The sequence below is a fragment of the Orcinus orca genome, chromosome 11, assembly GCF_937001465.1.
Source record: "Orcinus orca chromosome 11, mOrcOrc1.1, whole genome shotgun sequence".
Lineage (NCBI taxonomy): Eukaryota > Metazoa > Chordata > Mammalia > Artiodactyla > Delphinidae > Orcinus > Orcinus orca.
The window spans coordinates 71,635,565-71,662,909 of record NC_064569.1 but is presented as its reverse complement, the minus strand read 5'-3'; the positions used below and the strand labels follow the sequence as shown (position 1 = coordinate 71,662,909).

General features: G+C 41.5%; 1 protein-coding gene across 3 annotated transcripts in view; it reads left to right on the top strand.

The window, feature by feature from the left end:
• The first annotated feature begins 4,540 nt into the window (after positions 1-4,540).
• KITLG (KIT ligand) overlaps positions 4,541-27,345 on the top strand; it is an 88,424-nt gene continuing 65,619 nt past the window's right edge. For 2 of the 3 annotated variants that reach the window (XM_049694277.1, XM_004285106.4), the window contains exon 1: positions 4,541-5,542. In XM_049694277.1, coding sequence (XP_049550234.1) covers positions 5,528-5,542 — 15 coding nt within the window. In that variant the 5' untranslated portion in view covers positions 4,541-5,527. The remainder of the gene's footprint in view (positions 5,543-27,345) is intronic. The other variant, XM_004285107.3, reaches the window with a different exon arrangement.

Below are 27,345 nucleotides of genomic sequence, written 5' to 3'. Positions count from 1 at the left end.
CTTCACATTTTTGTAGCTTGTGGCAACTCCATAGGAAGAAGGTAATCTTTCCAATTGACTTTAGCAGGAAAATACCTCAGTGGATTCTGATTAGCCCACCTCAGGTGATATACCCATACCTCACCAATCAGGGGATTGGCCAGACCTGGATCCCAAACCAACCCCTACAGTGAAGGGGGAAGGGGAGGCAAAGCCTTGTGAATGACAATCCCTTCTGAGAGACATGGGATCATCTTGCGTGATTTCTACAAAAGAAAGTGGGATGCTAGTAGCAGAGGAAGAAGAATAGGAGAGGTGTAGAGCAGATAAAAAATCCTAACCGTTGTCCACATGCCTGGATTAGATCATGCCTTTCCACTTACCAACCGAGGGATCTTGAATAAATTACTTAACCTTATTGGTCCTTAGTTTCCTTATTTATCAAACAGAAAAATTATCTCCCTTACATGATTGTTGTGAGAAATTGTTGACGTCGTACAAGCTCTGGGCCTTATCCGATTCCTGCCTCCTGCCTGGCATCAGTAAACTAATTGGAAAAGTATTTAAGAGATTCAGTGTGTTCTGCTTACTGTACTAAACACTGAAGATAAACTAATGAGTGAGGACAGTCATAGTCAGTGACTTTAATCAAATAATCACACAAACAAATGTTTCATAAATGCTACGAAAGAGGGAATTCATACTTGAGTTTATAATAAGAGGGGAGTTGATCAAATCAGAGGTTAGGGAAAACCTGCCTGAGGAAGAGAATATAGGGAATATTGAGTTGAGATCTAAAGAATAAGAAAATATCTACTGGGTAAAGAGGAGATTTGAGCAAAGTGGTCTCTGCAGGAGCAGAAGGAAGAGTATAACCAAAGGCTCTGAAATGGGAGGGAACTCTGAGGAACAGAAAAGGTTTCTTGCCTCTGGAGCAGGGAGCACAGCACAAATTGACTTTGGAGAGGCAGGGAGGCGGCCAGACCCGGGAAGCCTTAAATTCTTTGCTTTTCTTTATTCCAAGAGCAATGGCAAGCCACCAGAGTTCTCAGCACAGGAAGTTTTGTGATCAAAGAGTGATGTGTCTAACAGAGGGCAGCCAGAATGGGTGAACAAACAAGAGATGTTTCATACGCACAAGACTTACTAGATTTCCTTACTAAATTAAACTTATCTCTTAACATAAACAACAACAAATGTTAAAGCTCAAAAGAGAAAAATCTTTCCAATAATTAGATTAATCAAAAACAGCATGGTGGACCAACTAGCACTGAAAGTATGCAAGTAAAGACTAGATAATCATGGATAGACTTTCTTCCCAATGTATCAAATGTTGAACTCCCTGCACCCTATAACAGGAGCCTACTTTTCTATGAGAAAAAATTCCTGATGCTTCCTATCCATTTGGGGCATAGCCCTACCTCTTGTTCACTTTTTTTTTCTTTTTTTTTTTTTTTTTACTGAGGTGTTAGGACTTCAATATTTATCTTTTTTTTTTCTAGTCCCATTACTTTATTTATTTATTTTTTAACATCTTTATTGGGGTATAATTGCTTTACAATGGTGTGTTAGTTTCTGCTTTATAACAAAGTGAATCAGTTATACATATACATATGTTCCCATATCTCTTCCCTCTTGCGTCTCCCTCCCTCCCACCCTCCCTATCCCACCCCTCCAGGCTGTCACAAAGCACCGAGCCAATATCCCTGTGCCATGTGGCTGCTTCCCACTAGCTATCTACCTTACTACGTTTGTTAGTGTGTATATGTCCATGACTCTCTCTCGCCCTGTCACAGCTCACCGTTGTTCACTTTTAAGTAGCTCCTGGTTTTCTTCTGCTAAGGGACTAGAGGCTGGCCTTTGTCTCCTCTCAAAGGCCTACACCGAAGGAAGATCTTTGTCTTTCTGACCCACTTCTGACTTCCTGAGGAGCTTGCCCACAGTCTGTGATTTGCATGCTAGCTCTTCTAACCTCTTTGGTATCTGCTTTCATATTCTCTTCATTTTGATTTCAAGTATCATGATTATACAGCATAACTGTAGTGCATCAGTATGAAGGAAACAACAGATACAGTTATGGATGAGAAAGTCAGTGATGATATTAGTGTAGCTAGAAAGCCATTGAGCTGTGGAGGTGGGAGGAGGAGAAAGAACTGAGAGGGAGAAGAAGGGAAGGAGGGAGGAAGGGAAGCGAAGAGAGCGAGTCACTCTAGGAGATTAGTATATGGAGTCCTGAGATGAATTATCCAGTTGATTGAAAAGAAATTGGGTTGAATTTCTGCTAGGTCTACTCCCCGGGTTCTTTAAACCTGTTCTAACCTATTAGGCTATTCCTTCTTATTGGTTTCATAAAATTAGTACAGTTAGATTGATGTTTGCCAAGCTTCAGTAATTCTACCAATGTCATGATTTTTGTCGTTATACACCTTCCTTTACTACCAGTTATATTTATTTAATGTTATACATTAAACTGCTTTTAAATTGACCCTTCAAATTTCTTTTTTTCTAAGCAATAATCAACTTGGAATCATCTGTTTGATATATGTGGGTTATACATGTATATATTATATACATTTTAAAAATACACATTTTAATTTATACTCATTTGGTAAGATAAAGATGTTCATCAGTGCAGCACCTACAGTCACCTGGGGAGGCTTTGCAGTTATGCATGCCACACTGCTAAACCCCTGATTGGTGGCAAGGTCATAGAGCCTGCAACAGAGTCTGAAATAGAATCAACCTTTCTCAAACCCGTTTCCCTTTCCATTAGACCATAATGATACATTTCAGGAGTGTAACTCCTTTGTGCATAATATATATGCAACTCTTTGGAAGATTCTGGCAGACCAAAATTACTCCTAAAGGCTGGCTGTGTTAAGATTGGGATTGGCAGAGAGGAGTCATTAGTTAAATGATTTTCCTATACCGTCGCATTTGCTTCTGTTTACAGACTTCTTTTCACTTCTGCTTCAAATGGTTTGTAGCACTGTTTCTATTGAAAGTAAAAGTAATTATTTAATACTCTGAACTTTTGGTTTTTTCAAACATTTATTTTCGTAACCATGGAGCGGGAGGTAGTCTCCTAGTCAGAGCTCTGTAGCCACTTGGAGTGAAGCACTTGATGAAGGATGCATAGTGACATAACAAGCCCACATTTCCACTCCATGTTCTCCCTGAATTTGTTTGCTATTGAGTGTGGTGGAGAGAATAATGCACCCCTGCCACGCCCAAAGATGTCAGTGTCCTAATCCCCAGAACCTGTCAATAGGCTATCCTTAATAGCAGAGGGGAATTAAGATTGCAGATGGCATTAATGATGCTAATCAGCTGATTTAGGGAGTATAGCCTGGATTATCCAGGTGGGCCCAAGGTAATCACAAGGCCCTTAGAAGTGGAAGGAGGCAGAAGGAAGGGCAGAGTGGGTGATGTGAGGACTCAATTCACCACAACTGACTTTGAAGAGGAATGATCCAAAAAATCTGGATAGCTTCTAGAAGCCTGGAAAGGCAAGAAAAGGAACTCTCTAGAGCTTCTATAGGGAACACGGCCCTGCCAACACTTAGCCCAGGGAGATCCATTTTGGACTCCTCACCTCCAAACCGTTAAGATAATGAATTTGTGTTGTTTAAAGCAATTAAGTTTTGGTTATTTGTTACAGCAGTGATAGAAAATTAACACAGTGAGCTTCAAATTTTACCTAGTTTCTTGTTTCTCATGGTTATAGGTTTGGCATATTCATTTTGAAAAAAGGCACACTGAACTAATTAAGGCAAAATTGGAATCCTACTCTCTTATTAAAGTACCTAATTCCTAAATTTACACATTATTCTTATTTCATAGACTATTGATGTTAATGTCTAGTAAATATTTTCTTTTAAAAATTAATAAAATGCTTTTTAGTGTTCTCCAGTTATAAGAACAAATATAAAAGGGTTTTGGGGCCCGCCTGCGGCAATTAAGACACAGCACAGACTAAAAAAAAAGCGGGGGGTGGCAGGGGCGGGGTTTGGAGAGTTAATATTTGTTTTAAGTATTTTTTAAAAGCTCTATAGGGGACTTCCCTGGTGGCACAGTGGCTAAGAATCCGCCTGCCAATGCAGGGGACACGGGTTTGATCTCTGGTCCGGGAAGATCTCACATGGCTCGCTGAGCCTGCGCTCTAGAGCCCCCGAGGCACAACTATTGAAGCCCTGCAGGCCTAGAGCCCATGCTGCGCAACAAGAGAAGCCACCTCAGTGTGAAGCCCGAGCACCGCAACCAAGAGTAGCCCCCCGGTCGGGCAACTAGAGAAAGCCCACACGCAGCAGCAAAGACTCAACGGAGCCCCAAACAAAGAAACAAACAAAAAGCTGTATAGCCAGGGCTCTGGATTCAAATTAAGTTCTGTCATTTCCTAGCTGTGGTTTGGGAAAATTGACCTAAGACTGTTTCATCAACTACAAACTGGGAATAAAAATGACAGGTCCTATACAATAGATTTATGGAAAAGATTTGACGAGATAATCTCTGTAAAGTACTTAGTACGGCGCCTGGTATGTAATTAAGTGCATCATATAATGGTTTTATCTACTATTATTGTTGTTGCATTATCTTTCCGACTCCAAAACCTTCTCCAGCAAAAAAGTACAGTTTTCAAAACTCTGGCTGGGTTGGTGATCTCCACGTTTAATAACCTATCGCTTCTCTTTCAATCTTAATTTCTAAAGAAGCAGCAGTAAACCATTCTGGAAACAGCATCTCCCTTAGCAGTATTCAATCCTGAGTCAACTGTTATTTCAATGATTAAATATTCATTCACTAAAGTAATTGTTTAAAAACAACAAGGGTAAGACAATGGCCTAACTATATAGATCCTAATTAAGCTTTAAAAACATTTCCATAAAGCAGGACGGGGCGAATTGTTTGCTAGGCCCCCAGTGACCTCTCCCACACCGCCTCTACAGAAAAGAGGGAGCTCCGGGCCCTCGCCAGCGCGCGAGGTATTTCTTCCGTCCCCCGGCGGTGCCAGGTGAGCCCCGGCGGATCTTAAGAGGCCGAGCAGGGACTCTCGACTACCCGCGTGCAGCGCGAGCGGCGGCTGCATGGTGTCCAGCTTCACCCTCTGCGCCCCCGCGCCCTGGTGGCCTCCCGGCCGTGCGCACACGGGCCCCCCGGCGTGGGGACGCGCTTGGCTTGATTTGTCGAACTCTGGTGTATTCGCGGGGCTCCGGCCGCCCTCCCGGGTCTCCCTCCCGGGTCTCCCTCCCGTGGCCCAGCCCAGCCTTGCTTCCCCGGAGCTCCGGAAGGGAAGGAGGCGTGTCCGGAGTAGGCGGGAGGGAGCTGTATAAAAGTGCTGGCGGCTCCCCTACCCGGGCTTCACTCGCCGCCTCTCGCCGGGACCGGGAGTGCTCCGCGAAGCACGAGCAGTGGAGAGGGCGCTGCGCTCGGGCTACCCAATGCGTGGACTATCTGCAGCCGCTGCTCATGCAATATGCTGGAGCTCCAGAACAGCTAAACGGAGTTGCCACACCGCTGCCTGGGCTGGATCACAGCGCTGCCTTTCCTTATGAAGAAGACACAAGTGAGTAGGGCGCGCCCGGGAGCTCGCTGGCTCTCCAAGAAAATCGCGCCTGGAGGCCGGCGCGTCCCGGCCCCAAGTGCCAGGGCGTTCTGGGCTGTGCCTGCCGGAATGAGCCTGGAGGGCTCTGGGGAGGCGGGCGTGGCGTGCGAGCCCCAGCCGCCCGGCCCGGGTGAGCCTGGGAGAGGAGGAGTGGGAGTGATGAGAGGGAGCCCGTGTCAAGTTTGGAGCTGTAGCCCTTAAGTTGGGAGCTGTCAGTCGGGAGCCGCAGTTCCTGTAAGATGGAAGGATCTGTCCTTTGGCCGGAGAGTTTAAGTGATTACTGAAAGGCATGTCTTTGCACCGCAGACATTTTCCCGTGGATTTCGGGGACATTACAACAGCTCCCCACGCGCCACGCTCGCTCGCGCACCCAGATTTTTGTGCAGCCCCTGGGTGGGTACCTGGGTTGTGCGGACGCGGGTGCAGCCGCTGGAACTTAGCCAACCCAGAGTTCCTTAGTGGCCGCGTTCCGCTGGGCGGAGAACCTCCCCGGCCAGCCCCGGGAAACTTGACTCCCGCGGCGTCTGCCAGGTTTGCGGCTCTAGGCAAGAGAGCTCTAAAGGGGGTAATACCTCCACATTGCACCCACTTTCTTCCATTACAGAAGAGAAAAAGTTGTTTGTGTGTGTGTTAATGGGCACCTCTGATGGTAGTTATAGAGGTAATTCCCAGTGCTGCAAAATTGTGCATTATACAGAAGCGCAGTGGTAAAGCACCGTCCAGGGTTACAATTAGTTTAGTTTGTTTGTTTGTTTTCTTGCAGCAGATATCTGGATTTAGAAAGGGCCGCCACCGTACTCCCATGCACAGTTCTTTTTGCCACTGCAGGTCTTACCTCTACTTACTTCTCCCCTTAGGAATTTTTCTGTTATCTGCCGCGGGTTGGGTAAGGCTGCCCTTTCACCCCCCAGAGGTGCTGTCGGAGATTGCAGTTCCTGAAGTGTGTCGAAGGGGTGGAATTGGTGGGGGAAAGGTTGGTACAGATCTTCAGTTTAGAATGTGCTGAAAATGCTTTATTTAATGACATACTTAGTGTCATATTTTAAATAGGTGTCTAGACCTGGGAAGGGTACATATTCAGAGGGGAGTAGGAAGACTCGAGCCCATTGCACCCGTGTGGAAAAGGGCAGGAGGGAGGGACGTGGCCTGGAAGAAATTTTTGTGTAGTCTCTAGGGCAGCTGCCCAAGACCGAGGAGAGGAGCGGAGCGCAAGTTCCTCTCCTGCAAGCAGGTTAGTTTATAGGCAAAGCACCTGGGATCACCACTGTGGGCTGTTGAAATGCAAATGTTAAAGACTGGCAACAGAAGAGAAGTTTTAATCTAATTACTTGATTCGTACATGCTTTCTGCTTTGTGGAATAATAAGCAGGGGCGGACGGGGAACCAATTCTTTGTTATAGTAGCATCTGCTCACGTGAATGGTAGTGGTGAGATGTGGGTGGAGAAACCGCTACCTTCTAGTTCAGGAAAAGAGCCTAAACCTTCCTATTTAAACAAGATCACTGGAGACAGATCAGGTTAATGACCAACAATCCAAAGGGGGGCGATGTACTATCAAGTCACTTTGAGAGTCAGTAGGATTGATGATCCTTGCACCCTTGCTTTGCAAAACAAAAGTGAGCTCTGTAATCTCCTTTCTCACTTTGATTAAATGGCTGTGTAAATTGGATTACATGGGATAATTCCATTGAAAACTAGAAAGAGGTCAAACGAGCCTGAAACTCCTTGGTGTTAGTGACTCAGTACTGCTGACCAGAGACACTGCAGGCAGCTAAGTATTTTAGAAATGTGACCTGCTCAGGCCGAGTAAAAGTGCAAGCCCTTTGGGGGAACTTGCTGCTGTTAAAGGACTGAAGGCAAAGGAGGGCAGTGCCCTTGGTGAATGAAGGCATTCATTGCCTGGGATCTAATGACCTTCAAGGTTTCCTTTAAAGATACGTCTAGCAATTCCATATTCTTGCCACAGAAAAAGGGGACCCTGGAAATAGCATGAAATCAATGAAATAATCAGTGGAAATGGGGGAGGGTGCTTAGATCCTCATTCATATTGTTAAATTTGTTCATATTGTTAAATCCAAAAGTTACAAAGAAATTTCCTGTGCACCTCTGTGTGGATGGAGAGTAGCATAAGGAAATCTGACATTAAGTCGTAAGATTGTTCTACTGAATCTAATGTTATACTTGCCAGGGAGGAATATCTATTAACATTCAATAGTTTAAATAATCATTTGTAAAGATGGCATCAATTCCAGAGTTCTGTTATAAAACAAACAGTTGTGTACCCTTCCATTACCCAAGATATAAAATGAGAATTTAATGATAATTTTAAAAATACACTTGAATTGTGCATCTTTCCAAGAATCACAGGGACACCAGGCATTCTGGACTTTCAGTCAAGCTAAATAAATGTGGAAATTCACCAACAACCACTTGAGGTTTGATAAATGATTCTTTAATTTATTTAGCACGTGTGATGAACTTTTAGCATATGGGAAATAATTACATGGGCAGTAGTCGTGAGGAGCAATTTTAACAATAAATTTAGTCACAAGTCTACAGAAATGAAAGCATTTTGTGTTTTTCAGATTTCTGAATGTATTTTATCCATATTGTGTGGTTTTACGTTTTCTGAAGGGAATTGTGTCTCTGGCTTAGAAAGAACATCTATTTCAATGTATAATCATTTTTTCAATGTAATACTCTGATAAACTGGTATATTAAATAACAAGTGGACATTAATTTGCAAGACCAATGAGAAAAGTGCTGGGCTTCCCTGGTGGCGCAGTGGTTGAGAGTCCGCCTGCCGTTGCAGGGGACACGGGTTCGTGCCCCGGTCCGGGAAGATCCCACATGCCGTGGAGCGGCTGGGCCCGTGAGCCATGGCCGCTGAGCCTGTGCGTCCGGAGCCTGTGCTCCGCAACAGGAGAGGCCGCAACAGTGAGAAGCCCGCGTACAGCAAAAAAAAAAAAAAAGAAAAGAAAAGTGCTATCAGTTTAACAGGGCTGGCGCCATGTTTATTGATGTTGTACTTACATTTTAGTTTTGAGATGGTCTGGTCTGTGAGAGTTTTCACGACTGCTGTCAGTTTTAGAAATATGAAGATAGGAAAAATTCATCTGGCGAACGGTGTAGAAAAGGCCATTTTAGGCACACATTAGTTCTCAGAAGAAGCAAATAGAATGTTTATTAGCTTTTGTTTTTCCAGAGAAAATATCCCTCTTTTGTCTGTATGAAGTTTGTCATCTGGGTGATGATGCAAGTTTACAGAAAAATTTAACATTTATGAAAAGAGCATTTTTAAATTTTGTCCTTAAAATCACTCCATTTGGAATGTGTGCTTTGAACAATCCTAATTTTTGTAGCTTTTAATTGATAGATTCTGCCAAGACTTTAAAACTCAAGTGCCTAGTCGCTTTTATGTTTTATGTTTACATGCAACATAAAACAAGGAAAATAACCATATGGAAGTCTGAAGGCCCGGCCCGAGCCAAACTAATTAAAATCGCCAAATTTTATTTATCTCTAACTGCTGATTTGGAGATCGCAAGTTATGAATCACATTTATGCTATAATGATAGGGTTATTGAAATCTTTCCATCACCATCAATAACATTAAAAAAAAATTCTCCCCAAATAGCTAGTCTGAAACTGGAGGTTTCTTGCATGGTCCGGCGAGCCCCACTGAGTGTGCCCTTCCCCAACCATGTCTAGGGAACACCTGAGATATAGTGGAGAGATCTTAGGTTCTAGCTTTTCAAGACTTTGATTCTAATTCCTGTCTTACCACTGGTAAGACAAATGACTTTAGGCACATGGTTTAACTTCTTGGGATTTCCATTTTGCAATCTGTACAATGATTATAAAATAGTAATAAAGATCTGTAAGGATTAAATGAGATTTTATATATGTCTGTATCCCAGCACAGTGGCTTACTGTAGTTACAGTCTGAATTTATTATCCCCGAGAAGAGAATTGCCTGCCGACTAACTTAAAAGCCAGAAAAAAACTAGCTTTTGCAGGTAAATGTTGCTTAACCATCAAAGCACAGAGACCAAATTTTCATAAATCTGGATCTCTGCATTCAGCCTTATAAACTGATACCTGTTTGTACTATCAAATCAGGAATGTATGAAAAGAAAGGTTATCTGTGGCAGGAGAGATGATAAATGCTTTAAAGTTTTTCTTTTTTTTTTTTTTTTTAGATGTTGGGGGTAGGATTTTATTAATTAATTTATTTTTGGCTGTGTTGGGTCCTCGTCTCTGTGCGAGGGCTTTCTCTAGTTGTGGCAAGCGGGGGCCACTCCTCATCGCGGTGCACGGGCCTCTCACTATGGCGGCTCCCTTGCTGCAGAGCACAGGCTCCAGACGCGCAGGCTCAGTAGCTGTGGCTCACGGGCCTAGCTGCTCCACGGCATGTGAGATCCTCCCAGACCAGGGCTTGAACCCGTGTCCCCTGCATTAGCAGGCAGACTCCCAACCACTGCGCCACCAGGGAAGCCCTAAAGTTTTTCTTAAAAAGTGAAAATAAGAGTTAAAATTGAAAATAGGAATCGAAAATGGGAATATAATCACCATCTCTGATTCACTTTCATATTTCCATACTTTTGCTTTCTAAGTGCCTCTTGTCTGATTCTGAGGGTTTATTTTATTTCATTTTAGACTAAAGAGACTGGGTCAGTTTCCTATCCTTGGTGTTCGTGAACTTGCTCTTCAGAGTGAGGACAAGCATTCGTGTCTGCAGTGTGTCTTTATTGTCTTTACCAGGCAACATGTGGTGACATTTTAATTTTTTTCATTATGCAAGTTTGGGAGATTTTTTTTTTTTCTTTTCTCAGTTTCCTTAATGTTCCCTTTCGTAAATTAGGGTAAGGCATTTGGATATAAATCTGTCAGGAGTGATCTTTTATCTTTGTTTTCTAGTACATGAATCATGAGCACCTGCAGGAGACTCTCTTTGGTGTTAGCCACCTGTGTAGTCAGAACAATTTATAAAACAAATTGAAGGAACACCAGGATGCTTTTATAATATATGCTGTTTTCAGGGTTATTTTATTTAGACTTTGTCTCATAGAAACCATTGACTATAGACTTACTGATTTATAGATGCAGTGAGATGTTTTTGCCTTTTCACTTAATTATGGGCATGATAAAAACTGTTTACAGGGGCTGGGAGTTGGAGAGAATTGTCATTATCCCATCTCTACCTATTTCCTTCTGTCCAGAAAAATGGAGGTGATAGGGGGTGATTTTCTTATAATTAGGCCTCATGGATCTTTTTCTAAAATTGCAGTGTGTGTCATCTAACGGAAGACTGTCTGTTACGTAACTCTCTTTGTCTTTTGACTACATTTTACTATTTTTTTCTAGGCTGCCACATTGACTTGGTTATTAGGGGATGGAGTTCATTTATTAGCGCAGATACTATGTTGTATGACTTCGGGAAGACATTTGAATCTCTCTGGACCTCAGTTTCCTCCACTGTAAAATGAGAGAGTAGGACTAGGTGATTTCTAAGTGCCTTCCAGTTCTAGAATTCTCTATGTCTAAGGTAGTAGTAAAATAGATGTTTGAACCAGATGGCATTTTAGCTTCCTTTGGTTCCGAGATTCATGTAGTCATTGCTTTGGTGTGAATAGAAATTTTAACCATTTTTTTATGATGATAAAGCAGCCAATGGGGAGAAATGAAGGAGATTTCAACTTAGACTATTCTACTTTTAGCCTTTTCACCTGCTACTTGATATTCCTCTATAACAAGAATGGTATTTGCACTTGCTATCTGGGCAATATCCATAGTTGAAAGGGATCTTTACTTTCTCTCTCCCAATCTTTAAATCCTCTAAGTGAAGAAGAATCATAAGGCAAAGTCAGACAGCCAGAGGACGTCATCTTACATAACTAATGAATGTCTGCCTCCCCGTATTTGCTCATTGTTTCTACCCCTGCGGTCTCCAATATCTGTGTGCGTGGAGAAGAAATGGAGAGAATTTGATCCTGTAGTGGAAAGAACTTCCGTGCAGGGAATCAGAGGTACGGACCCTGCACTTGGTTCTGGCTCCAGGGCCGGTCACTGGATCTTCATAGTCTTGGGCAAGTCACTGAGCCTCAGTAATATTGTGCCCTAGAGTTAATCCTGAGAAGAAGAGTGAAGGGGAGAGGTCTGCAGCTGGAGACACAGAGGCTGAAAAAGGAGGGAGCAGCCCTTCTGCCTCTGGGAAAGACAGTTTCTGTGGATGGCACGTTGCCGAGTCTCAGTCTCTCCTTGCCCTGACTTTTTGCAGGTCTGGACCCCCTCCTCCAGGCAAGAGACCACGGATTCCGCAGAAAGTAGATCTGTGACAATGATGATAATGCTCTAAGCACCAGCAAAATCTAGTGAACTTCCTGCTAAAACCATGTTCAGAATTGAGGCAATGATCCAGACACTTAAAAAAAAGTAGCAGTAGCTATCTTTCATTTATCTGGATGAAGGAATTCAGCACTTGACTTTGCAGGTGTAGCTGTTGCCTTGGGGCTTGGAGGGCTGCTGATTAGAATGTAGTCTCTAAGGGGGCAGTTAGGGTACCTTTTCTGTGTTCCTGGTGCACAGACAGCAGCTCAAAAATCTGACAGTGGCCTTGCAAAGAATGCCTTTGCTCTCTAGGGTGACCAAGCAAAAGGGTGCACAAGACGAGAGAGCGAGAGCAAAGCCATCGTCAGTGCTCACTGGAAAAAGTAAGCCCCAGCCTCCTTCACCTTTGCAGAAAGGGCATCCCCACTGTATAATGTACCCTGACTGCATACTGTGCCCCCACTGGAGACCAGGGAGGACAGAGCACAGCCTGAAGGGGGCCGTTGTTTGTCTTGCATACACATACTCTGTTGCCCTTTCAGGAGCAGAAGTTCATCTTTTGTTTAAAAGCCCTGTGGGTGCTTAGCACTTTTGCCTCTTTTTCCTCTTGACTTGAAATCTCTGAAGCCAAGGACCTTTCCATTTAAGTGCCTTTACTAAAGTCCAGGGCTGAATCACATCTTGTAATTGGCCTGTTTCTTCTAAATACCAGTGTTTGAGTGGTTGTAAACCAGGTTGCCTCTAAAAATTACAGCTTAATAGTGGTTGTCTATTGTGAGGAACCCCGTTGTGCTGAGTTTTCCACTGTTTACTTGGGGTCCCTTTCGCAAAGCCTTCCTAGACAGCTACCTTGTGAAAAAAACAGATTCCTTGATTTCCAAGAAGAGTGTTGCAAAGAAAGTAGGTTGTGTTTATAAAGGCCTTGCACCCTTCCTGGTATGCGTTGTCCATATGGATGGCTGTTAAAATTTACATTCACTGCCGAACTTTAGATGGGAGGAGGGAGGCAGGGTAGAGGTGCTTCATATAAAAGGGTTTCTAATGTGATCTAGAAAACCCAAGGATTGCAAAACAAACCCCGGCAGTCACACATCGTTATTTATGGTTCTGTGTTAAACCTACAGTTTAACACTTCTGAAATAGTCAACACGTTAGGGATTTCCATTTTTGATGACCGACTAAAACCTCTGTGATTACTTTAGTTTGGATCTCTGGCGATTTTAGAAAGCTGCTATCTTCAGCCAGCCCTACCCAGAGATCTCTGATGTGTTCTGTTAGGTGGAGAACTAACACAGGTCATTCTACTGTTTGTTAGAAAGATAAATTATCACAGTAAAAGGAGCTGGGCTGGTGCTTTCTGCTTCCAGGTGGTGCAAAGGGGTTGCTAAAATGCAGGGATAATAAAGTAGTTAGAAAACGTTCATGAAGAATCAAAAGGACGATATTAGTATAATGTTTTTAGTGCTGGATGAAATTAATTCTGTGTAGAAAAGCATCAAACGACAAAATAGGGTTTATATAATCCTTCCATTGTTACGCAACAAATTGTAACAGTTTTGTTTTCTCTAATTCTTAACCCCTGCCCAGGAAAATACTTTAAAAGTTTAGGACACATTTGTTTATAATGTACTATGGCCATAATGGTACTCTACCTCTTAACAGTACTAGAAAATAGTGGACTATAAAAAATAGTTCCCCGTTTGAAATTTGGATCTTTCTTAGTCTTAAACAATTCCATAGACTTTTATCGATTTGACCATTTATTGTTTGCATTTCTGTATAAATGTCACACATAAATGATTCAGCTTGAAGGAATGAAATTTACTACAGTCTGTGTCAAGCATTTGACATTTAAATGTGTATCCATTTTAAATACTTTCATGATTGTTTTGTAAAATCAAATCACCCTGATAATAAGATCATGCCAAAATGGCATTTAGTAGAAAACAGTTCCAAGATGAATTCAAAGAACTTTTCTTCTGGGAGGTAGGTACTGTTTTCTTTAAACCCCAATTCACAGATGAGGAAAAGGTCTTTAACGTGCCAACTCCAAGTGTTTTATGGTCATGATTAACACCCAAAGAGATTTAGCTGTCACTGCCACAGTGTATTAGTGCGGCCTATTCAGAACCTCAAAGATACACGTTCTGCTTATAGGAACATTAAATCAAAAACAAACACAATTCAGATATTAAAAACAGTTGCCTGTAATAGTTGGCAACAAAAATTTTGTGATTGCAGTTACCTAGCAGAGTGGCTCATACTAGAGGTTCAGTGAACACAGATGGAATGTTGTTGAATAAATAAATGCCTGATTTCAGGTTGTTAAGTGCCAACAACCTTTTTTAGAAGCCTTTTTCTTTTTTTTTTTTTTAACAGAAGGCAAATTTTAACTACTGTCCTGGCTCTGTTATACACAGATGTGTCTGGTTGATGATTAGAAAGGCTACTTTGTTCCCCATTTACAGTATTAATTTTCAGTGAATGTGCACTATTATTTACTAAGTGAAACTGGTGGGCATGTGAGAATACAGAAAACACTGGACTGAATCAAATGTAGTAGTGGTTCGGCCTCTTACTAGCAGTGTGCCCTTCAGTAAGTGTTTCTCTCTGACCTTTTCCTTCCCAATCTTTAAAATGGGTGCAGAAATAACTTATCTATTGGTAGTACTGATGTCGTGATTAAGTGAGACAGGCTGTGTAAGGGCACAGGTACTTGCTCTTAGTAAATAATCAGTTCCTTCTCTGCAAGAGGAGGGAATCATGGAAGCTTTCAGCAAATCCACATGCTGTAAGACATAAATTCATTGTTCACAGTTCCTGCCTTTGGCTATAGGGCTTGCATGAATAAATGAATTAAAATAATAGAGCTTAATACCTTAACTGCCTTATTTATACACAATCTACCTTCTTTAACACTCGCAAGCACTCTTAGCAAATTAAACAAAATTTTCCTCCAATTTTACCCCCTTTATCTTTCTCCCCTTTCTACGAAAGGCAACAATTATACAAAATAGGCCAAAAGACAAGCTGCTTAAGAAGAGAAAGGATAGGGGACTTCCCTGGCAGTCCAGTGGCTAAGACTCTGCACTTCCAATGCATGGGGCATGGTTTTGATCCCTGGTCCGGGAACTAAGATCCCACATGACACGGGGCACGGCCAAAAAAAAACAAGAGAAAGAATGAATAAGACTAGTTAATATGTTAATATCCGTTGATTACTCACTATAGATGAGGCACCAGGCCACAAACTGCACAGGAATATCTCATTTGATTCTAGCCAAAAAAAAAAAAAAATGTTATGAAAGAGAGATTATTGATCTCATTTTTTTTAACAAGGAAACTAAAGTTCAGAGAGATTAAGAACACTTAACCAAGATTAAAAGGGAAAAAAATTGCAAGTAAGTGGAAGAGCTTGGATTTGGAGCCAAGTCTGCTTAATTCTTTTTTTTTCCGGGTCTCTCACTGTCGTGGCCTCTCCCGTTGCGGAGCACAGGCTCCGGACGCGCAGGCTCAGCGGCCATGGCTCACGGGCCCAGCCGCTCCGCGGCACGTGGGATCCTCCCGGACCGGGGCACGAAACCGTGTCCCCTGCATCGGCAGGCGGACTCTCACCCACTGCGCCACCAGGGAAGCCCAAGCCTATTTAATTCTAAAAACTAGATTCCATTGAACCACGTCAATGGAATGGACCCATATTTAAATATACATATACATACGATCTGTAAGACTCAAGCCTTTTTTTAAAAAAAAATTTGCGGGTGAAGATGATGGTTTTTTAATCTTATAAGGGGAAGGTTGAGAGCAAGCGAAGCAGGGTTCCCGGGAGAGCGAGGGGTTGCTTCTGATGCAGCTTGTCAGGACCACGCAGGAGGGTAAATGGCTGTGAAGAGCAGCAGCACCTCCACAAGTCGGGGATCCAGGGTTTGGTCCCCAGCCTCTCCCACCTCAGTCTCCTTAGCCATCGAATGCCTGCGTCAGCTGACCTGTTGTGTGCGAGGTCCTTATAAACTGGAAAAATGCCATTTTAATTTATGGAATTAAGAATTACTGCCGAAACCTTGGTGTCTTTCAAATAAAATGGTACTTTTCTTGGCAGAGGGGAGGTATTTAAATATTTGAAAATTGTGTTGCAAAATAACTTCTTGGGGGATAAAAGATGCTCCGGGGATTACTTTAATCAGTTTGCTCTATTTTCATGCTGTTTCCAAACACAATTTTAGGTGGCGGTGATCATTTTTAGAAAACTACTTAATAATGTCTTTATGCTTATGTCTGTTTGTTAAAGCTACCAGCCATTAAAGTTGTGACCTTTGCTTTGTAATTCCTTGTCAGTCCAACCGCATGAATAGTAAAAATTCATTTTCTGCATTGATGTTAGATTTTTTGAAACAATTGACTGTTGGAGCACCCTTAGGGGCAGCATCGCTATGTAATTTATCAGTTTAGTGGAAATGAAGTTGTTTAAAAGGTTGCTAAAAGGTCCTGGAATCATTTGAACGCAGGTGAAGGAAACAACAGAACAGAGGTGTGATGAACCAAATAGACTGCAGTTAGATGACCCACTTTGGTTGGCTAATCCTCTGAGCCTCGGTTTCCCTATCTGCCAAAGAGAGAGGGCAGGAGTACATTTCTCAAAGGTGGTTGTGAAGATTAAATGAAAGAATCCACAAAAAGCCCTTAGTCCAGTGCCGGGCACCTAGGAAATCCTAAATAAATATTCACTCTGATCTTCAGCATTAAACAAATGGTAAGCTTATCAACAGTGGTGACTCCTTTCTTAAGAAAGTGACTTTAATTACAAAGTCTCCATTGTCAGAATGAAAGGGAAAGTTCAAGCAATTTATCCAAATACCTCAGGCTTGGAATTCACTTTAGCCCTGAATAATTGTTTTCATTCTCTACTTTAACCAAAAACTGAAAAAGAGCTAAATGTGTATAATTATAATCGCAAGATAGTTTACCTAGAGCAAAGTTACTTCTTTCTATCCTGTGCCCAAGGTCACAGAGCTAATACATGGTGGAGCTGACTTATGAACCAGGCGGTCTGGAACTAGAGCCTACATTCCTAAACGCTATGCTATGCTTGGAATTGGGGGGACAGAACATGAGTCCTTCCCATGAATTGGTGAGTGATCTACTTCTCCCTATCTGGGAGGAGAAGTCATTTTCTGCATCAACAGAAATATAGCCACTTGTCAAGGGAGAAAGGAAAGAGCATGGCTTTTGTGTCAAAAGCACCAAGGTTTTACGTCTGGCTCTAGCTTGCCAAGGGATCTTAAGCAAATTATTTAACTTTGCTTAACCTTCTCTTAAACTGAATTTCCTTTTCTGTAAAATGGAATAATAATACTTTGTAGCTTTTTAACCTGGAAATAGGATGTTGCATACCTGCTTTGTGATTGTCACTCACAGAATTGTACTATTATAAAAAAAGTACTTTTCAGACTTAACACATTTTCCTGCTATACTATTAAGAACTAAGTTGTGTTTGTACAAATGTTTGACTCATTGGCCTCATGTAGACACTCAAAGGAGCATGGACTTTGGAGTTAGAATGAGGCTTAAGTCCTTAGCTCTGTTATTCACCAAGACCCACGTGCATGTTATTTACTTTCTTTCTCAATGTCCTCATATGTATAATGGGGTGGTAAGGATAATATTACGTGGTTGGAAGAATACAAAGATTAAATGAGATAATATATGGAAATTGGCTGACCCAGAACTGATGTTCAGTAAGTAGTATCTCTAATCTTTAGGGACTGGGTTATGCCAGCTAACAGATCAGTATGGATCCGTCTACTCTGTCTGTTTGCTTCACTTGTGTGATGGCTACAATTTATTTAAACCTGTTGTCATTGAAAAGCAGAGAGAGATTATGGGTGATTATGTGACATTGGATTGTGTGACCGTGAACTGAGATTAGTAAGGGTCTGGATCTGGGTCAGCATCCCCCTTTGTAACCAAGAATGCTGATGCATGACTTGGCTGTGTCACCAGTTATTGTGTGTGGTGTTCCATTCAGAGGCCTACGGTCATACTTATTATTCTAAGCCTTGAGTAATGAAAAATTCAAACTTTCTAAATACATGAAAGCTTTGAGTTTATTAATGTCTTCCAAAATGAGCCGCACACTACTTTATATAGTATGTATTAATAGCTTTGGAGACGCATAGATCTGGCGTCACCTCTTCAAATTGGATGACTTTGAATCATTCTTCTAACATTCTGATTTTCTCATTTCTAAAATGACATTTATAATAGTGTTTAACGTCTCACATGGTTTTGAGGATTAAATGAGCCAGTACATGAGAAGGGTTATTTCATGCCAGGTACCCAGAAAACCTAGGTAAATGCTAGCTGCTTTCAAGAAAAATTCATTTTTGCATTCAAAGTAGGTTGTGGTTTTTTTTTTTTTGCTCTTGTTTTTTTTTTCTTTGCATGTGTTGAATTTAGTTAAGGGTGTAGGATCAACAGTTTGGGAATGTTTGCATTATGAATCCAGGTTTTCCTTGTGGGTGATGGTATTTAGAGCTTAAGGGCTTGATTGGCCAGGTTAATCTTCAAGTAAGTTTTGTATCAATCAAGACAGACGCACGTTACTTTTATCTGTCCATTACTTCAGGTAAACAAGCATTCCATTCTTGTACAGAACATTAAACTGTTAAGTTCCTTTTGATGGACTTGTTCAAAGCACTTGTGAAAGACAGAAAACAGCTCCTGTTTTCTGACATTGTATAATCTGAACGCTCTTTCTAGAGGTTTCTTGACTGAATCTTTGACTATCACTACCTCAAAAATTAAGTTATCAACCCAGACAAGTGTGACGTAACTTTGGGTTCAGTTTAGAGTAGGATCTAACACAACAATTTGAGCCAAGACTCAAGTGAAACCAAAAAGCAAAAATCTTTTAAACGTTGAAAAAGGAAAAAGTCTACATCCATTCTTTTAAGGCCCAAAGGAGAATGGGACAGAATCATTGGTTTTTATAAGTCACTTAAGAGGAGGGCTGGATTATAAGGGACTTAGCTTTGCATATTTCCTTGAAATGTGTTTCCTGGCACTTGGTGGGGCAAGGCAGGAAAGTCAGAACAAGCACTTGCTGACTGTATAGGAGATCCACATCCTGAATTCAACTATGTGGTGTTGATATGGGGTTCATCCCTCCGAGGGTATCCATTTTGTTATCCAACAAAATGAAGAGTGAATTCTGTAATTTTAAAGATTCTCTCTAATGCACACAATCTAGATTATTAATGGAATGCTGACCATGTGACTACCCTGGTTAAAATCCTCCATTGGCTTTACATTACCTGCAGGATAAAGTCCAAACCCTCAACACACTGTACAAGATTCTCTGTGATTGGCTGTTGCTTATCTCTACTGCTCCCTGAGTGGTAAATTTCATGCTGGCTTCACTTAACGAAGTACAGTGAAATAGTGACATATTCCACAACTGCATTTGGTCTTGAAAGCCCTGGTAGCCCCTCTTCATCCTCCAGTTGGTCTAGCTGAGATGGTTCCTCCTCTTGGAAGTCCTCCCTGAAGGCTGTTTGCCCTTCCTCCCTGCCCCCACTTTCCTTGTGTTTAGTGATCTTACCCCGTGCTTCTATAGCATTAAAAAAAAAAATCATATAGGGCTTCCCTGGTGGCGCAGTGGTTGAGAGTCCGCCTGCCGATGCAGGGGATGCGGGTTCGTGCCCCGGTCCGGGAAGATCCCACATGCCACGGAGTGGCTGGGCCCATGAGCCATGGCCGCTGAGCCTGTGCGTCTGGAGCCTGTGCTCCACAACAGGAGAAGCCACAACAGTGAGAGGCCCACGTACCACAAAAAAAAAAAAAAAAATCATATATTGAAAACAATATAATGAAATTATATTCTTACTTACCTGTCTACCTGGCTAAATTGCCTCATGCTGGTATCCCCAGCTAGTGGTACAACACCAAAATCTTAGTAAAGGTTTTTGGAACCAAACTATGAGTTAATGGATCACGTGAGATATATCTTTGACTGAATCTTTAACTATAGCATTCTAAGCATGGATCTGAGTACTTATCGGTTTTATGCCTGCTGACTTCAATTGACACATGGGTTGGTGCCAAGGAGGGTTATTTGGAAGGTAGGAGGAACATTACTATCACGCATTGATGTCATACATAGGAAACGCATATAACTGTACTCAGTACCACCTGGCACAAACATATGTTGTTCAAACATAATTCTGTTTGGAGAGAGAAGTGGGCCACTTGGGGTTGTAGAAGAGGGTAGAGACCATGGATTAATAAAAGAGGAAGGTGGGGGGCAAGTTGCTGGCCATTTTTAAGGAAATAACACAATAGGTTGAATAGCAGGTGCCAGATGGTGCTTGCTAATTCAAAGTTATAGAGGGTATAAGAGCCAGAAAGGACTTTAGTACATAATCAGCTGCTGATGATGAAGAAAATGCTGATTGTGATGCTTATTCCATGTGCCAGGTCCTGAGCTAAGTGTGTTACATACTTTCATCTCCACTGATTCTCTCCGCCTATGAGGGTGGTTATATCCTTCCATTTACAGAAGAGGAATGTGGGCTTAGGAAGGTTGTGCAAGTCGCTCAGCATCTTACAACTAGTTAGTCTTAAACCCAGTCTGTTTGCTTAGTATTAGTATTGCTGACATCTTCTCTTTTTGCCTAGGTAAGATGTTTTTCTTGATACATAATAATGAATAAGACTGTTATAAATAGAGTAAATGAATTCTTCTTCCCAGCTCACCCCCATTCAAAAAGCTTCCTTTCATATTTTCTTTCCACAGTTTGTGTTGGTTAATGGTTAGCCAGTGCAATAGACAAGGAAAGGATGTTGTGTAGTTTTAGATTCTGATGTGTATAATCTCTAGCAAGAAATTGATGAAATAAATATGAGGCAATAGACAATATGAGAATTTTAGATGGTTCATTTTAAATGATATTTGTGGATTTAAGACTGATGTAGTTAAGGAATTTAGCAAAAACGATGTTTCATTACTCAAGATCAAAGACATATTTAAGTGTGGGGGAAGAAAGTTGGAGAAGGATTTAATAAGTGATGTTTTCAAATTTCATCTGTGATTAGAAGCCACCATCTTAGTGACCCAAGGCAATGATACAACTGCTTTACAATTCAGTGCTCTAAAGTTAAGCGTTTTTAGATTTGTGTACTTTAAAAAATTCACAAAACTATTGGGTTGGCCAAAAAGTTCGTTTGGGTTTTTTCATAACATCTTACGGAAAAACCCAAATGAACTTTTTGGCCAACCCAATGTTTTGACGCCAAGTTTTCAAAAGTTCTGAAGTTGTTAAAGTTATGCAACCTTACCGCATGGCCTGTTTTACCTTTTCTCTTTTTCTGTTTTTTTAAATCAGGTAAGCTGCTTGGTTTTGTATGTAAACTGAAAGGTTATCGTTTCTGAAAGCCATAAAACTTTTTCTAGTTTTGGATAATAATCACATAACAAGGAGCAGAATCTACCTCCTGTCTCAATTTACAAACAGAATTTCCAAAAAGGACCATAAATGAGAAGAGGAGATGACACACAAAAATTAAACAATGAAGTGGATGTGCAAAATGGCTTGTGCAGCTTTGGCACTTGAATCATACAGCAGCTGAAGCATATCTTTTAAATTTCATTTAGCTGGATACACGGCCCTGTCTTCATTTCCTGAGATTCCCATTCTCTCCTATATGTTGAGAGAATCTCTTTGCTTTCCAAGCAGTCTTCCTGTTTACATATATTCCTCCAGCCACTTTTGATTCCGCAGCAAAGCAGCTGCTTTGAATAAAGCCCAAAGGATAATCTTGCAATGGATACTCACTCATCTTCTTTCCTGACCCAAGGAGAAAGTTCCTTTTTATTTTCCCCTAGCAGCATTTAGAGTTAGGACTTGAGCAGGGTTTAAAGTACATTTTCCATATTCTTCTTTTGTTTTATTAAACAAGAAAGCTTAAGTGATAATCTTCCCAGGTTGTCTTGGAGGAAGAATTTCATAACACAAAATAGTTGACATTTACTTTGAAGATTGTTAACTCAGAACCTTTTAAAAAATACTACTAATAAACTGTGTGATGCCACTACTCACATCCTGATACATTGTAAGAAGTCTTCTTTTTGATTTCTGTCCTACATCTTCCTTTCTCTGCTGAATGTGGAGTCTCTTCCTACATAGTGACATTATGGAGATTGCTCAGCACAACTCCATGATGTCATGGTGAAAAATCGGAATAAAAGAGTTGCCACTTAATCATGCTTATTAGCATGAAAATGCAATAATAAAGCCTATTTTGGAGGGGGGTGATGAGGGGGAGTGTCATTTGAGTCCACTCCTGAGTAGTCTGGCATGCAACTTTCTGTTTCTTGCAAACAAGTCTTGTCAGAGGGGAACAGTGATATTATGCCTGTGTTACTCTGAAGAAAAGGTAGTTGATTTTATTCTTTAGTCAAACTAGGAATGGGTCTGGATGACGTAAAAAAAAAATAATTTAGTGTGAGCTTTTTTTTTTTCTTTTGCCTTCTCTGGTAGGGATGACAGATAAGTCATCCAGTGCTTTGAGAAGAGATAAGATTAGCATTTAAAAGCTTAACCTATGTCATCACTTCTGAACACGCCTGCTCCCAAGTGAAATCATATTCCTTGCATGTGTTTCCCAGTGCAGAATCACCATGAATAATTTTTTATACATGGCTGCTTTAGAAATTTTGATGGATTGCAGCTCATTGGGAGAGAGGAAGAAATTTATAGATGCATCTTATATTGAATTCTAAATAAAGTGCAGAATTGTAGACCTCTCAGAGACTTCCACTGAACTTACTGTAGGAAAGTGTCTGCATTCCAGGTCTGTGGGGTTTTTATTGTTTTTCTGTTTTGTTTTGTTTTGCCCCCGTTGAGTCAGTAAAGGAAAGTAACTACACGTGATACTCATCTAGTTCCTTTAGAAAGGGAATCTGGGGATTTTACAGGTGGGTCTGCACTTTGGGTCATTATCACATTTTGGCCACATCTGCCAGTGAAGGCATTTTCCACTGGTTGTTCATTAAAAATAATTTATTTAAAAATATATAGTTTATTTAGCATTTACTACAATCAGAGCACTGTGCTAGAGGCTAAAGCACAGCAGTGAGCAAAACACATTATTCCTGCTCTTCTTGGGGCTTACAGTCTATCCCTGGTTTTATATCCTAATTTTCCATTTTCATGGGGCTAGAGAAGTATTTAAAGGTGCAAAGAAAAAGTTTAAAAGTTCAAACTGAGAAGCATTTATCTAATGTCACATTTTGGATAATTAAGAGAATGTTGCAACATTACTCACCCTTGTTATCATTAAGGTTTAGTAGTTGTTGGACCCAAGAGTAGGAAGGAGGATAATCGTTTATGCCTAATGGATGAGCAAAACTCTTCTGTTTATCCTTCATTCATTCATTCAACAAATATTTATGAAAGGCTTGTCGGTACTCAGCACTGCTCTACCCACTTTGGACGAAACAGTGAGGGACAGAAAGTACTTGCCTTATGGGACTCAAACTTGAGCAGGAGACAGGTAACAAGCACAACTGGTGGATAATGTTGCAATTCCGTTGTGTGATAGGGCCACCATCTGCTAAGGAGTGAATCACACACTGTCCTGACTTCATTTGTGCCCCATTTCACATACCTGAATTTATTCTCTATTCAGACAGTTTAGAGAGTGCTACCACAATGGTCTGTACTATATGAAAGAGAATTTGATGGTAGGAGTATTTGAGCAATTCAAGGTGCTAGAGATAAGAATGATGAACAAGAATAGTGTAATTCTCGTCCTCACCCCATTTGCACGCTTGTCAGAAAGAACAGGTGATGAGAGTAAACGAATTGGGTTATCATCAGTTTCTTATTTCTGATGAAAAGTGCTTCGGTGGAAATAAAACTGATCTGAGAGTGCTGGAGCTGCTTAAGGCAGGTCACCTGAGAAGGCTTTTCCTAGAAGGCGATAGCTGAACTGAAGCCTGAAGGATCAGAACGACTTGCCTCTTTCAGAGCCCAGGAGGGAGAAAGCTTGTAACTAAGTGCAAAGGGCTTAAGGCAGGAATACATTCCCGGTGTTTCAGGAACAGAAAGGAGGCCAGTGTAGCTGGAGTATGGTGTGGGAAGAGGGCATGGTGAGAATGAGCATGGAGGTGGGCAAGTCTACGTTAAATAGGGCCTTGTATACCTTGAGCAGGAGTTTGTATTTTATCGTAAATGTAATGGAAAAGCATTCAGAGTCTGTAAGCAGGTGGTGATGTTTTGCATTCCCTGAAGACCACAGTCTGGTGAGTAGCAAGCATGGAAGCAAAGAAAGCTATTTAGGGGGTCCTTGCAGTCTTCCAGGCAGGAGTAGGGAAGCTCGGCACAAGCTGTAGTGGTACAAGATGAGACGGAGGGAAGTGAATGTTTGCTGGTAGAATTAATAGCACTTGACAGAGTGGATATGGAACTAGGGAAATGGGAAGGATCAAGGATGGTGCTCAGAGTTGTGGCTTGAACCACCAGGCTTCAATTTTCGAAATGACATTACTGGGGATGCTTGTTCTAGGTGTGGTTGAAAAGACAGCAGTGATAATAACCATCATGGACATTTATGAGGGTGAACTGGCTGTCAGATGCTATATACCAAGTGTCTATATAACTTTGTGCGAAGTTTGTGAAGTAAGTTCTATTATTAGGCCCATAATACAGGTGAGGAAGCTGAAGCACAGAAAGATGAATAACTTTCCAAAGGCCACAGGGTTAGTCAGTGGCAGAGTAGAGATTAAAGCTAGGGCAGCCTGATTCTAGAATCACTGCCTCCCAGCCCCCCACTCTATACCGTTCTCTGTGCTTGAGTAAACACACTTTGTTTTCTTAAGCCATCTTGGATTATTACTGAAGCTAAAGTTGACTTTTGAAACTCTACTATTCAGGTTAACATTCACCCATTGCCCAAACAATTCAGTCTCACTTTTGCTCCAGGTAGAGATGAGCCTGCCCGCTTTGGGAGAGCTGATCCCAAATCCAAGCCCAAGGGTCAGTTTCACAACCTCTTTTTATCACCTTGCTGTGCTGATCTTTAATCTATGGGGGAAGCAGAACATAAATGGGATTGTGACATCCACTGTTAGCATAGCTTTTAATTTAAAAGTCAACATTTAAAAAATTAGTAGTAGTGATAAAATAGTAACTACAGGCCTACCTTATTTTATCGCGCTTCACTTTATTGCGCTTCCCAGATATTACGGGGTTTTTTTTTTTTTTTTTTTTTTAAAACAAATTGAAGGTTTGTGGCAACCCTGCCTGGACCAAGTCTATCAGCGCCACTTTTCCAACAGCATTTGCTCGCTTTGTGTCTCTGTATCACAAATTTTCACAGTATTTCAAACTTTTTCATTATTATAATATGGTCATTTGTGATCAGTGATGTTTGATGTGACTACTGTGACTTGCTGAAGCTCAGATGATGGTCAGCATTTTTTAACAGTAAAGTATTTTCTAATTAAGATCTGTACATTGTTTGAGTTGTAATGCTATTGCACACTTAATAGATGATGGCATAGTGTAAATACAACTTTGATACGCAATGGGAAACCAAAAAATTAGTGTGACTTGCTTGCTTTATTGCAATATTCTCTTTATTGCGGTGGTCTAGAACTGAACCCTCAATATCTCCAAGGCATACCAGTATAGCATTAACAGTCATGTCATGGTCTACTATAACATTGTCTTATTTATTAATCTTTTCAAAAATCCAAAGAAATGTTGTCACCATGAGAAAACCGAGGCTCAGAGAGGTTCCATAATTTGTTGAAGGTTGCAGCATGTAAGTGACAGAATCAGGATTTGAATCTACATCTTACTTTGCTGATGTTCTTCTTTTCTAAACATCATCTCATCTCTTTCATAAGCAATGAACCTGCAGCTGAAGTGTATTGTTATCAGAGGAACATGTCCTGAGCATTTCAAAGGCAGATGCTTTGCTGGGCTTCAGGTGGTAGAATTACCAGAGGAACATGTTTTGGACATGTCAAAGGTACATTATTGCTGGGCTTCAGGTGGTAGAATTGCATTAACATTCTCATGGATTGCCAATCAAAAACTGCCTTTTTAGGACTTCCCCAGTGGCGCAGTGGTTAAGAATCCACCAGCTAATGCAGGGGACATGGGTTTGAGCCCTGGTCCAGGGAGATCCCACAGACTGCAGAGCAACTAAGCCCGTGCGCCACAACTACTGAGCCTGCCCTCTAGAGCCCACGAGCCACAACTACTGAAGCCCACGCACCTAGAGCCCATGCTCCGCAACAAGAGAAGCCACCCCAATGAGAAGCCCACGTACCACAATGAAGAGTAGCCCCTGCTCGCCTCAACTAGAGAAAGCCCATGCGCAGCAACGAAGACCCAATGCAGCCATAAATAAATAATTTTTAACTGCCTTTTAAAGATAAAATTTAAATGATTGTTATTTTCCAATTTGAATTTTGAAATACTAATGGAAAATTCCTAAGGAAAGTTTAGACTGACCTTTATGAGAAATAAATGCTCAGTAACTTGGATTTTTCTTTCCTAGTGCTTAGGGTTTAGTTGCAGACAATATAATCTACTCTAGCTAGTTTAAACATAAAGGGATATATTGAAGTTTATTTGATGGGTTATAAAACCACTGGAAGGGCTAGAAGAACAGGTTGAGATTTCAGAACACTCCCATCACCCAGAACACGGTTAAGTCCAAGGCCATCTGTAAAGCAGCTACATAACAGCAAGTGCTGTACAACCAGGACTTCTGCTGACGGCAGTGTCTCGCTGCCTCACTACCACCCAGCAAAATGCCTGCCCGGCATCCATCCAGCTTCTCTTCTCCAGGACTTTCTTTCCATATCGAATCTTGCAGAGTTTTGCCTAACTGCTGAAACCTAAGTACCTGCAACTTTAGCTAATTGCAATGGAGTCCAAGATATGGAGATTTTAATTTTGCAGCCACTACAGTATAGAAGAATATGCTCAGAGCAGGAATGGGAATTCAGTCAACTCACAGTATCCTCTACACTCACTACTTAACTTTTCTTTTTCCAAGTTCCTCTAAATCAGGAGTATCTAATATGTAGCCCTTGAACAAAATGCAACCTCATTTACCTTTTCAGACATTTTTATTTTCTCTAATGATAGCACCCATGAGCTAGTACAGCCTAAAATAGTATGTCTAAGACTTCAGAGAGTACCTAAGAATCTTGTTAAAAGTACACATTCCTGGGCTTCCCTGGTGGTGCAGTGGTTGAGAGTCCGCCTGCCGATGCAGGGGACACGGGTTCGTGCCCCGGTCCGGGAAGATCCCACATGCTGCGGAGCAGCTGGGCCCATGAGCCATGGCCGCTGAGCCTGCACGTCCGGAGCCTGCGCTCCCCAATGGAAGAGGCCACAACAGTGAGAGGCCTG